The 16,727-nt window shown below is 40.3% G+C and overlaps 1 protein-coding gene across 2 annotated transcripts in view; it reads right to left on the bottom strand.

Annotated features, from left to right (window-relative positions):
• mgat5 (alpha-1,6-mannosylglycoprotein 6-beta-N-acetylglucosaminyltransferase) overlaps positions 1-16,727 on the bottom strand; it is a 101,500-nt gene that overhangs the window by 53,433 nt on the left and 31,340 nt on the right. For both annotated transcript variants that reach the window (XM_023261507.3, XM_023261508.3), the window contains exons 4-6: positions 9,265-9,341; positions 6,627-6,716; positions 2,540-2,611 (exon numbers count right to left, since the gene is read on the bottom strand). In XM_023261507.3, the coding sequence (XP_023117275.1) occupies positions 2,540-2,611; positions 6,627-6,716; positions 9,265-9,341 (239 nt within the window). The remainder of the gene's footprint in view (positions 1-2,539; positions 2,612-6,626; positions 6,717-9,264; positions 9,342-16,727) is intronic.

Below are 16,727 nucleotides of genomic sequence, written 5' to 3'. Positions count from 1 at the left end.
AAAGGAAAAAAGAACAGGAAAAGAGATGACCCAACAAAGGAATAAAAGAAAATGAAAGAGAGGAGACAAGGAAAGGAAAGGAAATGAAATGAAAGGAAAAAGGAAAGGAAAGGAAAAGACAAAAGATGAGAGCAAAAGCAAAGGAAAGAAGAAGGAAAAGAAATGCTAACAGACAGGCTTTAGAGATCCAAAATTAAGATTTGGAGGTCAAATTTCAAATGATAGGAGATTTCTAGAGACATTCTACTAATGCTTGATTCTATGTAGTCTATGTTATGTTAAATAAAACAAATCATGCTGTGAAACGTTGTGCTAATCCGTTCGTGTGTCATTAGAGTGCTGACTGACTGGAAATCAAACTAATGTACAAAACACGGAACTGAAAGTGGAGCCACTGCCGACCACAGTCACGAAATCTGTTGAACCTCATCGCACTGTTATATAAACCTGCCTCACCGGAATACGACACGGAGCGTTACAGGGTGAAAACGGTACGACTTCTCAGCTGTGCGTTTCAGATATTTTTATGAACGGCCTGAAAAGAGAAGCAGTAAATGAAACAGAGCTGGTGTGAGAAAGAGAGCAAAGGAGAAACCACAGTGCCATTACCAGCTGCTAAGGTGGCTGAAACAAGGCTGTTGCAGGGCATTAGCATCCCTCATCACGACAGGAAATCGCTTCCGCAGACTGAACCTATTAAAATCTGGGCCTGAATTAAAATCTCCAAAGCCTGTCAAATGGCATCTCCCCACCGCGGAGGGCTCAGTGCTGTTGATGCATCCAAGAGGGGGGATGAAGAGTGCTTAATATTGATTCACCCGCAGCAGAGGGAAGGCGGTGCGGTTTTTCGTGATACTGTGGACTGTGCACAAGCCTGCCGGCCCAGAGAAGCGCTCTAAGTGGGATTTGAGTGAGCCGCCGCACTGGCAGGGATAGAAGATCATTATTCCAGATTTGTCCCAAGGTCCCGTCACTCCGGCTTTGGTCTATGAGATGAGCTCAACTCTTTTATGCTATCGAGGCATGTTGACTTTGGCTCAGTCCGTTTGTTCATTTGCTGCCTTGTTTTGACATATCATCATACAGGCTACAGTGTAAACTGCTTGTTGCTTTGCTCATTTAAAGTATGTATTGTTCTGTAGTGTGGAGTACAAATCTGCTAAAAATGCTACAAATTCTATTTTTTTCCCAGATGACTCCATAATTTAGAAAGAATTAGTATTTCCAGAATGACTGAAGTGATTTTGTAGTGGAGTGCATCTGCAGAGGAAATAAAATTCTCTTTGGTGTATCAGTGGCAAATCTGTCTGACATAGTTTTTCTGCTTGGGTGCCATTCAAATCTGGGCTTTCCCTTGCCATAGAGAGACTTGTTGTGGTATATGCTAAAACAAATTAGATGTGTTCCCTCATGTGGAGGCAACAATTTTAAGGCATTGCTGACAGAGAATCAGTTTCCCTTATCTTTTCTGGAGCTGAATTATTTCCATACAGCTCGCTAAGGGCTGCCAGATTTTGGCCAAAATGATTATCACAATTGTTTTAATCAACACTGAGATCAAAATGAGCCAATTTATCATGATTATTCAGTGATTCAAGAGACAAAATATTTTCAGAGCATCTCCGAGGGGCAAAATATACATTAAATAGCGTCTAAAATTCCCACTGGCTGAATATCTGCTCAGCAATAGATAAGTATACCAGTGTTCCATAAATGCCTCATGTGCAGTAGAAGCTAGCTGGTTAGCCGTGCATAGAGAAGCCTCTACTCTCCACTACACAGGTGTGAAAGCAACAGTTAAAAACAGAGTTGTAAAGTCAGATGTACTCAAGATAAAACAGGTAATTTCATCAACATGGACTGCTTTCTGTGAGCGGAGCGTTTTAACCATCACTATCACAATCGATTACACTCACTTCCTTGTGGGAAGCCAGAAATCATAACCGTTAGTAATGTTCCTTCAACTGTGCAGCCCATCCACTGATGTTGTATTTCGTTTTAGCAATCAAATTTTCCTTTTATTTCCTTTTCATTGCTAATTTTGCTGTACAGCCTGCATGTCAACAAACTCTGTGTCTCGTAAACAAAGTTTCATTAAACTCAGTGTATCCAGAACCTTCAAACGGGACCAAGTGACGTTCTATCAGGCAGACTTCTTTTGTGGATAAGTCAGTCCCTCCAGGAATTCGTGATGTTGCGATGGCACCAATTCACGCGAATTCAACCAATCTCCACGAATTCTGCGCGACCTTGCAATTTTGTCCAATTCCTCGAGTGTTCACGCAGACTTACAGTGGATACAGTTATATCACAGCAGCAACTACAAGTAGTTACCATCAATCACACCTGTTTCAGCAAAAACAAAAGTGTGTTTTTTAACAGTAGTGTGAGTACACCATTAACTATCTTGGCACAAGCAACGCCTTGTGATGTGAGAGCTCTCAAAAGGCTCATCTTGAAAGAGCAGCTGTGGTGGTGAAGTGCTTTAAAGCACCCGTTGTGTTTTGAGTTTACTGTTAACAGGAGCTGTGTTGCTTACCTGCCCCCTCCGGTCCGTTTCGTCACTCAGGCTCTTCGTCCTCCAGGGCAGACGAGGACACCAGTTCTCCACCTATCAAACAGAACATCTGTTTAGTTCGCTGCATTTTCATCTTTCAGCAGCTCCTAATGACAAAAACACATAAACACAACAAAGCACCTGAGAACATACAGACACACACAAATGTCCATTTATGAGCATTTAGTGTGTTTTCTTTTATTCATCTGCATGATTATTCAGTTAAACAGTGTATTTACAAAGAACTGCAGATGTAAATGAGCCCAGCTGTTGTTTTCTGCTGCTGAACTTGGAACACTGAATATCAAAACACAGCTGCCCGAGTCCTCACAAGATCATATACGCCTGATGGTGCATCTTAATGTCTTTGCATTGGCTAGCTATAGAAGGACTGCTTTGAAAATGCTTCCTCTGACTTACAAGGCATTAAACGGATCTTCTGCATATTTCCTGTCTTATTACTCCGCATACTCTAAGGGGGAAAGGCTCTGTGGCGATTTCGAATCCAGAACACATCTTTCCTCTGTTTGCCGAGGCCTCTATTAGTGTAAATGGCCACGCAGGATAGAAGTTAGGACACACCTGCATGCACTTTGACTCTGCAGACACTTTGGACTCATCTCATTGTGATTACATCTGATGCAAATCAGTTCCTCTCTCCGCTACTTCTGCCTCAGCAGTTCCTTCCCTTTTTAACAATTCTGATTGGTATTTGATCATACAGAAGGTTATGGGGAAGTGATGGGTTGCTTATCTCAGCAATAAGCGAATACATTTTTTTCTGTACGTGTGTTTATTCCCCTTCTGGAACCACAACACACACTTCACGCTACTTGAGCCTCGACCTTCTACCGCTGACATCCATCACGACGTGTTGCCCTCTCTGGTTTGCCCCCCTCGCAAGGTTAATGCGGTGGTCGACTCGTATGAATTATACATGGGTGTGTATTTGAGCTTGAGCCTCTATGTGTGCTCTTAACGGACGGGCTAAGATGGATCGAGAGACCCATCGCAGCTGTCTTTGAGATGGAAAATACATGCATATTGCCATGGCAACGCTGAGATCACATGACCAGGAGGGGAGGCTGAAGGCTGTTAGATTAGGAGAACTCGACGGAAAGAGAGAGTAGATACATCTGTTTTGATTTCTTTGTTTTTTTTCATAGCAAATATTTCTGTTTGTGTCCTGCTTCTGTGAACTGAGAGCAGGACTGAAGAGGCTTCTCTCCCCCTAATGGATTTCACTGTTGTCCATTTCACTTCTATTTCCATACAGAGCAGGCCAGGCTTTCTGGGTTCCTTCCTTGTTGACTGCAAAGCTTTCAGCTCATATGTAATATTCATAACAGGACACTGACCTTTCCAGAGTTGGAGCTATGATTGAAATCTTACTTTTCTGAAAAAAAATTTTTCCATTAGCCATGTTTTCTAAAAATAAACATAACAAAATTACCAAGGAAGAGCTCTCCACCACTCCCCCTTGAATCAGCAGTTGATGAAACAATTTGAGACAGAAAAGACAAAGAGGGATGAAAAGCAATTAACTGCTATGATCTATGGAGGATCTTAGAAATGACACATCACATTTGAAATATGAGAAGTAGAGGTGCTTTTTGTAATGTTTAAAAAGTGCAAAGCAGTTTGTAAATCAGTTTTTTATTAGCGTACATTTTTGCATTCAGAAGTCGTTGGGAAATATGTAAATCATTATCAGATTCCATTTTTGTTTGGATTGTAATTCAGTGAAGAATAAAAGCAACTGCAGAGACTCTCAAAGGCAAATATTAAAATCCATTCCTCAGCTTAATAACATTTTACATCAGACTTTAATTAGATTTAACACCAAGATTAATTTCATTACTAGAGAATAAATATGTGGCCATTTGGCAGAGATAAATCATACAAAATTCAAGGTCTAAAAGTGTGCCTTGAAGGGACACAAGCTTCTATATGTTAGTGCTCGTAAATAATGAATGATCCCGCCATGATGGTCTGGCAGCTTTTTCTCTGGATGTGTAGAGACTGAGGCAGAGAAGCAAAGTCATTCCACATCTTCCCTTGTAGGCTGAAAACTCATCCCTTGAAAAAGCGCCTCACACTACGGCGCTCCTCCCCTCCCTTCCCACTGAATCATCTCCTCTTTCTCCCACACTGTCCTCTTCAACGCACTCTAATTTGCTCTCATAAAAAATGAAATCCCCTTTACCTCTCTCCTTTGCTCTCATTTTTAGCACTTCATCCTTATGTGATCACTCTCAGATTACAGGAAGCGTTCATTTCTCAGGGCTGTAGCTGTTTGTTGGAGTTTGCTCTTGCTTGTTTTTAATGTTTGACAACGTGGAAACAATATTGTGGAGTTTGAGTGTTTATAGACCGATGGGGAGAATATAACATCCCTCAAATGCATGCATGAAATATTTAGAAATGCCACATTTTCATCAAGTCTGGCATTTGCCTGGCACTCTAGGGGCTTTTCCTGGCTCTGAATGGGCCTTTGAGGGAGGGTTACGCATGACAGTATGCATAGTTTTTGTCTTTTTTTCACAAATATCTGCATTTTCCTGTTGGTTTTGCAGGCAAACTAACCAGCCTCATGTCAAATAAGCACTGTGAATGAGAGAGGAATTGACTGCTGGAGGTCAAAGATAACATATTTGGGTTGATATTCTGCTTGTTCAAACAGCATTTTCATAAATTTCTATTAAACAATTTGGAGAGGATTTGAACAGCTAGTTTTATTCTCAATTGTTATCATCCTGGTGCAGGTGATTTTCATTTGGCGCCGGCTAACAAGCAAAAAAGCTCTATGCAGGAAAAACCATGCACTCATGTTGCTGCGTCCTCGTTCTGTTTAATTGTTTAAAGGCAGTTTAGCCGAGTATTAGTGGATTCATTTGCATTTTCCTTTGCACATCTTACAGAAATCTGGTTAAATTATGCACAACATTTGAATGCAAAACCTCTCCATGTAACCAGAGGAGTAGTTGTTTGTGAAGTTAGTTGTCATTTCTAAGGAACTGAACTGCTGTTTCTTCTTCAGTTTACATACATTAGTCAACTAAAACTGACCACATGATCAAATGTTAGATTGACTTCATGAATGCTTCATAAAGTCATCATGTTGCAATGAATGTATATACAAAAAATAACTTAATATCATATATCATCTTAATATCTTGTTTTCAGTAAAATGGCTTTTACATGGCAGGAAATGAACTGACAGACTAGTAACAGAGATTAACGACCTAAACAGGAACAAATGCGGATCTCAAATAAGCTTTTTTTTAAATTACCTTTTTAGCTGTTTCAAAAAATAGAAGGATATTTTGCTGTTTTTCATCCTCACTAGTTAACATACAGACAAAAAAATGTCATTATGTTGGCAGCCACCTGCTACTTTTAAGGTGGAATGCTTTCTTGAATGTTGCTGAATGCATGAGTTGACATCAATCAACGCATCCTAAATGTCAACACAACAACTCCAACCACGTGTTCTTTATTGGATCTCTTGCTTGACATGCATTCTGGTGATGATTGAAACTTCTGGCATTTTAAACCACGTACATACATCTAAAACGGATTATACAAATTGAATTTTCCACCTCCTTACTCAGAAAAGAAATGCAGTCTGACAGCATTACACTTCTGCATGTAACATTTAAAACTTTACGTCAACAAATAAAACTATTTAAAGTCCATATCTCAATCTAACAATTTAGGACAGTCACTAATCAGCAAAAAAAGTCTTAACCCTGTAAATTACTTCAGCTTATGTCTTTATTATTATTATTATTATTTTGATTCTTATTCTAAATCTAGATAAAAATTAGGAAAAAAATTTAATAAAACAAAAATGTTGTATATATTATTTTCAGTTTCATTTTTAGTTACTTTTTTGCTCATTTTTTTCTATATTTGAGTCTTACATGGTTAACCAGATCTATACTTAAATGTAATCCCTGTTGATTTTTTTCCATGTGTGAAGTGTTTTTTAATGCTGCCATCATCATTCAGCCCTCAAATACACATTTACAATTAAAACACACACCCACACATACCCACGACTCACCTCGCTGAGGTAAATGAAGAAGGAGCAGGTGGATCCATCCACCCCATAGTTAGAATAGCAGGAATCTGAGCGCCACATCTCCTTCATCCACTAAGAAACAGAAATAGAGGGCAAGATTAGAAGAAGTCCACGTACTAACTCACCCAAGCTCCAATATCCAGAAAATATACTGCCTACGAGCCTGCTGAGTCTTAATAGCAGTCTGATGTATTTTATCAGCAGCTGTTATTCAATTCTACTCCAGCATTCACACTGACAACCTAACAACTGTCATTTTCTTTCTAATAACAGAGCTCTTTGGCTGAATACAAAAAAGTCGAGCCTGTGCGCCAATTTACCGGTAACTGTGGTTGGTGTGTGGCCTGCTTGTGAGAGAATATGTAACACATAATGTACAGCAGCAGCCACCTATCCTCGGTTTGAGAAGCAAGATTGTGACAGTTATTGGCTTTGCAATGTCCCCTTTGTGTAATACATGTAAAAATTATACAGTGAACTGCATATCCCGGCAAACAGAAAAATAGTGAAGTAGATTTCCTGTGTGAATATGTGGGAATAAATCGATGTGAACATGTCACTCTTGACTACAATGGATCTAACCTCACTAACACATTTTCCAGAAAAAAGGAACATAGAAAAACAAGGCCAGAGGAAGAGTCTGGATATGAACTGAGATGAGAAAACTGTGCCTCTATGTCATCTGGCGGGCAGATTTCTGTGACACTGTCATTAATGTGGGAGTAGAAGGGCTACTGAGCTAAAATGTGGACTGACAGTTATCCGGATCACTTCATAGGCCGGAGTACATCTTGCATGCTGACTTGTAGTAACCTAAGGGAGTAGCACACAACAATTCAAAGCTGTTTATAGTAGGAGGACTTGGCAGATGGGCTTGAATGGGAGTAGTTTGGGTGGTGAAGTCATAGAAACTACAACCAAAAGAGGTCTATAAAGAGAGAAAATGTATTTGTCAGATCGTGCAGAACTGAGTGCCGATACCGAAATGGCTGTGGAAAACCAGCTTAGTGAATTCTGAACTGTTTAAAGCAGAAAAAAAAAACAGGCTCATGTGCAGAATGTGTGTCCATAAATGATGTGTGTGTACATTTGTGTGCTCGTGCACATGTAGGGAAAGCTCTGGCATCGCCCTGCGCCCAGTTGGAAATGCTGACAGTATCGGTGGAGGCTTGGGACTGGCTGAGCAGATGGTGTGTGTGACAGGAGACTATCAGCTTCAGGGCCACCGGTGAATACACACAGAAAAGCTAAGACATTGGACTGAAATTGTGCATACAGCCGTGTGGTGTGTGTGTGTGTTGTATTTGTGTGTTTGCACCTGTGCCTGTGTGTCGCTAGCACCCTATTGTCCCTAAAAGTGAAATTAAACCTGCATGACATCTGGTTTTCCAGCTTGCTTATAGGAAACCGGGTTGTATGGGACTCTATGGGAGTTTGCTTCCACAACTGCAGTGCCACATTAGATGTGTAACGAGGAAGAAAACTGGGTAAATAGTCTGTCAAATACTGAATAATTTCATAATCAAATATTGAAGTGATTCAACATATAACTTAACAACAAAAAGCTTTTAATGTAAGAGAAAGAGTAAATAAGAGAGGAATTAAAGTAGGGCTTGACCCGAATATCCGAATATCTGAATATTCGGTCGTGACGGTGGTATCCGAATATTTATTTTGAGATCCGAATATTCAGATCTCAAAATATATTCGGATCCCCCGCCCCTCCTCCCCGCATATCATTCAGCTGGAACTGAATGATATAGTACCTTACTTTAAAAAAGACAAAAAACAAGAAAAACAAGACAAAATCTAACAAAAATGAGATACAAAACGGCAAAAGCGAGTAACTACGAAAAAGAGACAAAAAAATTGACAAAAAAGTTACAAAGTGACAAAAAAAATAGACAAACGAGACAAAAAAATGACAAAAGCGTGACAGAAAATGACAGAAACAATCAAAACAACTTGTCATGGTCTAGAAATTATTTTAAATTTATAGTTTTACAAATTTACAATCTGCAGTTAATGTCTTATCTGTAATTTTTATACTTGACAAAGTCGTCCAGCGGACCGGATTGCACACTCTGGAGGGCCAGTTTTGGCCCACGGGCCACATGTTTGACACCCCTGGACTAGACCCTCACTCAAAGAATATATATAGTAATATTACATTAACATTTTTATTAATATTATTTGCTAAGAAATAACAAAACTACTGTGTTCACAGTATGCTAAGAGGATAACAGGTGCCTTAGTAATCACACTCTAACATTACTTAGAAATCAGCAATTCACACAACGGCCTGACAAACTCCTGCATAGTACATCAACACAATATGCCACCTATCTGTGTACAAGCTGCACCCCCGATGCTCAAACACTAAACATTTTCTGTGTTTGCGCTTGCACTTCCCACAAGATCATTTGTCAGTCAAAATGTGTGGGCATGCGGTTGCAGTGTCATTGCTGCAGGCAGTACTCTTTTCCAAACTCAGGCTACCTCCCCAGTTCTTTTACATATTTGAAACAACCCATTCACGGGGATAAAACTGTGTGAAAGACATGCAGCGAGAGTGAGGTGGAGAGGCTTGTTTTTATACGTGCTCGCATGTGTGATTCACCTTGAGCTTGTCCTCGCAGTGAGGGAAACCATCCAAAGGCGGCAGCTCGCACTTCTCCTGGGCTCCATTTAGGAGGTCTGGAGGAAGAGAGAGAGAGGCAGAGAAAATCAATAAGGTCTAGTCAGTGAGCTCCAAAATTCCTCATCTGTCTGGACCTTTAACAGGATGTATCATTCTTACACTGGAGACGATGCAGATGCAAAGGACTCACAATGAGCGTCTGCATCAAGAGGGAAAACATGTATGTGTGCAGAAAAGGGGTAAAGGAGTTCAGCTACTGTCTTTCTAAATATCACGTGACTTAGAGAATCAGGAACCACTGTGAGCCAACAGGACGCCAAGACAAATGTGTGGGTAACAGCCACAAGCAGCTGGGCACGACTGTGTCGCAGAATCACTCAAAGCAGATTAAAATGCAGTGGAATGAATTGTAGCCGTGTCGCACATTTATCTTTCAATCTCCAGCCATGCAGCCAACACTTTCATTGTTCCTTTGTTGACTGTTAGATTATCCAAAGGTTCCGGGATAACAAAATTATAATCCCGAAAGCAAACATGGAATTAAAGCTCTATTTGCTGTAGTATTTATGGTCATTATTTTACAACACTATCAACTCAATATCTATACTTTTATATTTGAATTTTTAGTGGCATCAATCTCTTTCAATTCCCTAACTATGAACAGAATTCATGGGCAACGATGCAAGTACATGAACCCTCATTACTGTTTTATCTCACTGATATTAACCCACCATTCACTCTTATAAATCTTCATCAGATTTGTTGTGGAGTATCTTGTTTTGACTTGTTTTCCAACAAAAAAAACATTAGCCTAATGTGCTCACACTTAAGGCAGGGGCTTATTTGAATATTAATTTGCATATTAAATCACAGCAGGTAATCCAAAAACATCTCATTCCAGTTCATTACTCACTTGATGCTCTTTCAAATAAATACCACACTGGTTCCTCCTCATGTGCATTACCACACTCATCACCACTCATAAAGTACAACAATATAACAATATTCTACGAAGTTAAAGCAAAATAATAGAACTAGAAACATGATCTTAGTGTAGTATGTGATTTAAAATACGCTTGTATGAACTGAAATGATATTAGAATATGAATAACACATCACAACGCATTTCAATTATAGCAACTTAGAATTCTAGCCCCTAGTTATAAAGCAGGAGGGCTACAGCTGTATTAACTTAACCGCTAACGTAATCCAAACATTTTCTACCACTGCTGTTGTGCAGAAAACATTGCATGCTGAGTCACAGTTAGTCATGACGTGATGGAAAAAGGCAAGTTAATAGTTTGTTTGGTTGCACTGTCAACAACCCTGTGATACATGTATATGAGAGAAGTACAGTAGTAAAGATGAAGTTATGACAGTGAGATGTTAGTAGAAAGTTGTAAAGAGTTTATACATAACCAGTTATATTTGTTATTTCATTCAAACTGTGAATGGCTTTCTTGCAGATGTCAAAAGATATTTCAATCGACTCTCATAATGGAACCAAAAGTGAGCGAAGCTAATTAATTGAGCTAATTTTACCTATTTCAAGTGAGTGAACACCTTGTCTGAAGAAAATTATCTTTTCCAGGCCTATCACAGCTCAGTGGCTTCCTTTACAACTGAAAGGAACCTTCAAAAAACAAAGCAGCTGGTACAAAAGCAGCTTTTAGAAGAAAAACGCTGCACCCTGATGCCAAGACGTGTGGATTTTTGGTTGATTAACAGTGTGAACTTTCCATTCAGGTCAACTGACAGATAGAAAGATACACAGATGGAGAACAGACAAAGCACAAAAGGTGTTTTCGGAAAGCACAGGTGTGATATATGAGTATGTACTTCCTTGTGTTTTATCTTGTGTATTGACATATACACAAAAACATGAGGAAGAAAGAACAGAACAATTCAGAATACAGTAACGGAACTCAGTAGGCAGCCCATGTGACAGCCAGTAACGCTGTGCTGAAAGAAAGTGCCAGAAGGTGAAATTGTTCTAATTGCTGGCTCAAACAGACTCCAAAAGAAATTAAGGAGAACAGAATTTGGTTTAAGAGTGACTTTTAGTTTGGTCCGCACTAAAATATCTCAAAAACTAGTTTTGTACAAACATCTATGGTCCCCAAAGGATTTCATCTCTCAAAGTGATACTGTGCAGATTGCCAGCAGTATTTTCTGTAGCCTCATCTCGCACAGTAGGGCCTGAGATAAAGTTACACAATGACGGCTGTCACACAGTCCAAAGTCGTCCTTCGTCTTCCTATGTCTGGTACAATCTCAGCACTTTAGATCAGTTGCATTATGTTGGGAGCCTTTGGACGGACAGATGGCGACTGCCCAATACTCTGTGGTCAGGGATGACTGTCAGCCAGCACAATCACCTTCGGCTCTGTAATCTGAACTCTATAACAACGAAAACCACAAAGAGCCCAGAGCTGTGCCAGTCGAGGCCACAACGATGCAAGCAGATCAAGATTGTAAAACCTCTATTCTTCTGAGCTCCAATAAAATCATCGTGTAGCTGCATTTAGGGAGGTAGTTACTCCGCATGGCTTTAAATATCCCAGGAGGCCAGTATCACCGTAGGATTAGCATGCACGGCTCGCATGCAAACTTCCATTTCATATAATCATCTTTTCTGATATCGCCATTCAGAGACACACACGTCATCACTGCTGACCTTTACAGCCAGAATATAAATAATACAAAACAGTAGGCTATGGGGAGAATAGATAAAGGGCTCAGAGGTAAACGTCAGACTGATGTAACGAGTTCACTGGTGGTATTGTTAGGTAGGAAGGTGCATTCGTTTATGGAGGTGTTTGCATGAAGCTAGTCAGCAGCTCCAGCGGTGGGTCTGGCTTCTGTCGGTGGGGGTGGTGGGCAGAGAAGTGGCTCTAGCGTTGATTCGGTTTATTTGCAATGATAAGCAGCTGCGATAAACAGATATTCTACTGGTGAACTCTCTCTCTCTCCGTCTTCTCAGATCAGTGTGAAAAAACAAAGTCCGCTGACACTCTGTGCTCTGTGGTTGATATCAGGGGAGAATGAGAGATAAAAGGGAAATGATGACAAGCTACTAAAAAACCTCAGTCAGATGGAAAACTACAAGTTTCCATCCACTGCTTCACTCATTATCTGAAGAAAGTGCAAGAGGGGATTTTGAATGCGTGCCGGGTTGTATGAGGTTTTGACGCAAGTACAGAGAAAATATTCTGCAGTGGCTATAATCTTTGGTTATAAAGGGGAGCTCATTCTTGGTTGATTGAAAATTCACATTCCTTCTGTATAGCTGAAATAGTGCTAGACCGATTATTGGCCTGGCTGATAGTTCGCATTTTAGTAAATATTGTGTTCTTTTGTTTTTTTCTAATTGGCCGATTATCAATAAATTAAATGAAATACTTCAGGTCTGATGCCGCCTCCTCTCTCTGTCTGTCGTCACTCAGAAAGGTCTCTAAAGCAGAAACTTTTAATCCTGAACAAGAAACACAAGACGTTGCCACAAACCAGGAAATTTGCTTCTGTCACAGCAGCTAAGGCTACACTAACTGCTAGCGGCCAAGTTAGAAGACAGCCACAGATTAACCTGAAACAATAATTTAAAAAGCTTTAAGATGTGGCCCTTAGTCAACAGTAAAGTGACAGAAATTTTAAAAAAAGAGAAGAGCAACAGATGTAACTGCAAGAGACAAACTGATCAATCTCAGTGGATCTCACATAAACAGAGGAGAGCGTCCTAATTTAATCAGTCCTATTTCTATTTTACACATTCAGCTACAGTCACCCTTATTAACGAAGAAGTCTAGTTATGAATGACAGGTTCCTGCTATCATGTGCTGTTTAAACATTCCAAATGTCAAATATTGGCCTTTCTTGATAACCAACAATCAGCACCAGTATCGGCCCTGGAAAACACATATCGGACGATCCCTTAAGTTCTCACATTTTCTTACTGTTGCACTGAACACACATATGTATTTCACAGTGTTCTGCATTGTCTCCTTTACATGAATCTCCCTGGATAGACGATAGACAAGCTGGTTCTCTGTTAGTTACATGTGTTAAATTAATTTATCTGTGATACTGTGATCAACGTAAGGTTATTCCTTTTTGCAAAAAGGAACAAAATAGAAGACAACCAGAACTGCTGAGACTTTTATCAGAACACGAATGCCAAGCATGCTGAATGTCAACACCTTTTGTTTTTTATTACAGGCCACAGTAAAGTGAATTTCCTTGATGCCTGGTTGTACCTGATCCTCAGTTTTAGAGGTGGAAAGTTACATGGGAGGCATAAAGAGAGAAGAATGAGGTGCATGCCAGCAGGTATTGTGTTACACTGTACTAGTTGCTGCTCTGGTGGTAATTATGGGACCCTGAGCCGTCAGAATTCACACTCTTTCTTGGGGGTCAATATTCAGTCAAATCTCAAAGACACCCTCTGGTGCAAATTAAGTTTTCTGCCTTGTTAACACTTCCATATGGTGCTTTTTTTTACATGCTAGAGGATGAAAAAAAGAGAACCCAGCGCCATTCCTGAGCTTTTTTTGCCATGGAACTGAAGTTACAACATTTCCTTAAATTCCTAAAAACCTAAAGAGCCAATCTTTTCTACTTACAGGATAGAGATTTCTATATCATTGTCGTTTCCGGGCGGAAGTGCATCACTATTACAACTTGCAATTGTGTAGTTTTACAGTGTTTGAGCACAGTTGTAGCTGGTGTGCTCCAGCTGCAGTGTGAGGAAAGGGGTGGGTGAAGAAAGAAGTAGGGATAGATCTGTGCATTCAAGAGGAAGCAATGGTGCCATTATGAGGCAGGAAGGGATTATTTACATGGAAAAAATGAACACTTTAGGGGTGTATTAAGAACCAGAGAGGAATTTTAACCCATTTATTTGATGTGTGCATTATTACATTTAATGCGACTTACATTTTCTGGAGGATGCTAATATACTATGTAGATTTCCAGTGAAAATTCAAGTTTATTAACCTGCAGAGAAATCATGGAAGATTGCAGTTATTTACTGTCCAAACACTTGAGACAGAGAATCATCTTATTTTCAAGTTTTCTTCAGTATAGAAGATAGCTATCTATCTACATTATGAGGATTCTACAAACAGGAACTGATATGACATAACAAACATTTGGAACTATATATACATTTGCCATAAAAATGAAATCTCTACCTTCAACTCTAAAGGGAAAACTTTGACAAAATACCCTTAATAATTCATGTTTTACATGTTTTGAATTAAAAGAAACCTTTTCAACAATAATCTCTTTGTGCTGATAACTTATCGCATTTTTAAATTAATCTACCAGGCCGATAATCATCCTGTTCTTAAGTTTCCTTCAGTGTCTAAAACAGTTGTTTCTACATCCACGGGTACATTACCAGCAGCAACTGATAAAAGTTAATTCAGCATGCTTTTAATGATGCCCATTGGCCAAAATGTAAACTAATAAATGCTTAAAAAAAAAAAGATGGCTGGAATTTTGCCCACAGCTGACTAACGTCCTCCATGGCAGCATTATCCTTCCAGTTAACATCAACCAAAGCATCACGAGAACCGGTCCAAACTCTGGGGGCTGTGTTCACTGTGTTTACTCAAAGCACAGCCTAAACAAACCTGACTTGTGACTTGGGGTTTGGTAAAAGGGCTGCACACAACAGACACAGTGAGTTGCAGTTGCGTATCCCTCAGATACACCCAGCCGTTCAATCAGCCTGCCAACCAACCAGTCGACCAACCAACCAAACAGCCCATCATTCACCCTGTCACTCAGCCAGTCGGCCAGCAAGAGCCAACGCCACCAGGCAAATCTTCTCCTAGCTTTAATCAAGCAGAAGAAGCTGCTGCCAAGGAGGAGCTAAATATAGCTCCCTTCATAATCAAACACTGGAGAGGTGGTGCTGTTTCAAAGGGAGCCATTTCCTCGTTATTCACCTCCACCACACCAATGAAGTTCGACAAAATGACTCGTTCCATAGAAAAGCATTATTTTCACAACAAATCACTTGCTGCTTCACATTAAAACCCACAAAGACACGGTTAGAGCAACACCCACTGGCAGACTGTCAAGGAGTATTAGTGGAGCTTTTACTGACCAGGGAAATTCACATGCAAACATCAGCTAACTGAGGCAGGAGCAGCACATTTGCTATCTGACACAGAGTGTGATGCTGAATAGGGCGACACGAGGTGTGACTGACGCGCTGAAGCGATAATGTGAGGTGAAAAGCCGAGCACCAAATCACATCTCAGTCTGGTGAGCACAGGAGCAGAGAAGCCAGGGCAAAAATATTGCATGGAATGACAAACCTTATTCATATAGTATTCAAACAGTTCACAAAGTGCCTTCAACCCCTATCAAATGAAAGCCGATAAAGAGGTTCATTTGCAGTAGCAGAGCAAGTAAAATGATCCAAACTGAGGGTGGACGGGGGTATAAAACTAAAAATAATGAGGTAAAGGCACATTAAGAAGTGTTATTAAATGTTCAGGGAACCAGAGGCAGAAAACAGATGAGATCATTCAAACTTGCATGAGATGTCCAAGAGGCTCTCGCAGTACTGAGGTCACCATTAGCTCGCTCCCAGCACACAGTGTTAGCCATCTGATAGCCCTTAAATAGCATCATCTCTGAACAATATGTGCTAGTCCACACACACACACACACACACGAGGTTATTTTTCCCCTCTCCGTCCCTGCAAGTCCATGAGGTATTCTGACATTTGACAAGTCCAGAATTGGATTGCGGACATCTGGTTTATGTTACATCTGTTTTGTGTTATTCTTTTTCTTGTGTACTTTGCTCGCTTTCTTTTCCCGGCTCTCCCTATTGCTCATTTATTTAATTCTCAGGCGCTCTAAACTAAGAACCTTCCTTCAAATAATGTGAAATCTGCCAAGGCCCAGCTTCAATGACAGAATTTGGTCAGTGGAACCCAAATTAGTGACATAATTTACAAGCATACGAGAAAACAGTTTGCATGCTGGTTCTCAACAATGCAGATTTGTTAACAGAGATGCTCCAGTAATGAACAGAAGTAAATAACGTGTAGAAAAATGTCACCATGGACATGCTGCTGGGCTTGAAAAACAGAAAAAAAAACCAAGGGTGAAAAGTGCAGTTTTTCCCGTCACTGTGTCCTCTGATCCACTGGCTTAGACGCACTAATTTTAGATGCACTTTGCGAGAAGAAGCAGATGTATCGGCGTGTGAGTTTGTGTGTGTGTGTGTGTGTGTGTGTGTGTGTGTGTGTGTGTGTGTGTGTGTGTGTGTGTGTGTGTGTGCGTGCGTGCGTGCGTGTGTGTGCGTGCGTGCGTGTGTGTGTGTACATCTCAGCGGCGGCTCATCAATTAGACAGGAGGCAGGCTGGGTGATGAACGCCGCAGCCGCAGAGCATCAACAGCTGTGCAGGTGGAGAGATCAG

The sequence above is a fragment of the Amphiprion ocellaris genome, chromosome 24 (genome assembly GCF_022539595.1).
Source record: "Amphiprion ocellaris isolate individual 3 ecotype Okinawa chromosome 24, ASM2253959v1, whole genome shotgun sequence".
Taxonomy (NCBI): Eukaryota; Metazoa; Chordata; class Actinopteri; family Pomacentridae; genus Amphiprion; species Amphiprion ocellaris.
Note: the sequence above shows the minus strand (reverse complement) of the source record. Positions and strands in the feature narration are given on the sequence as shown.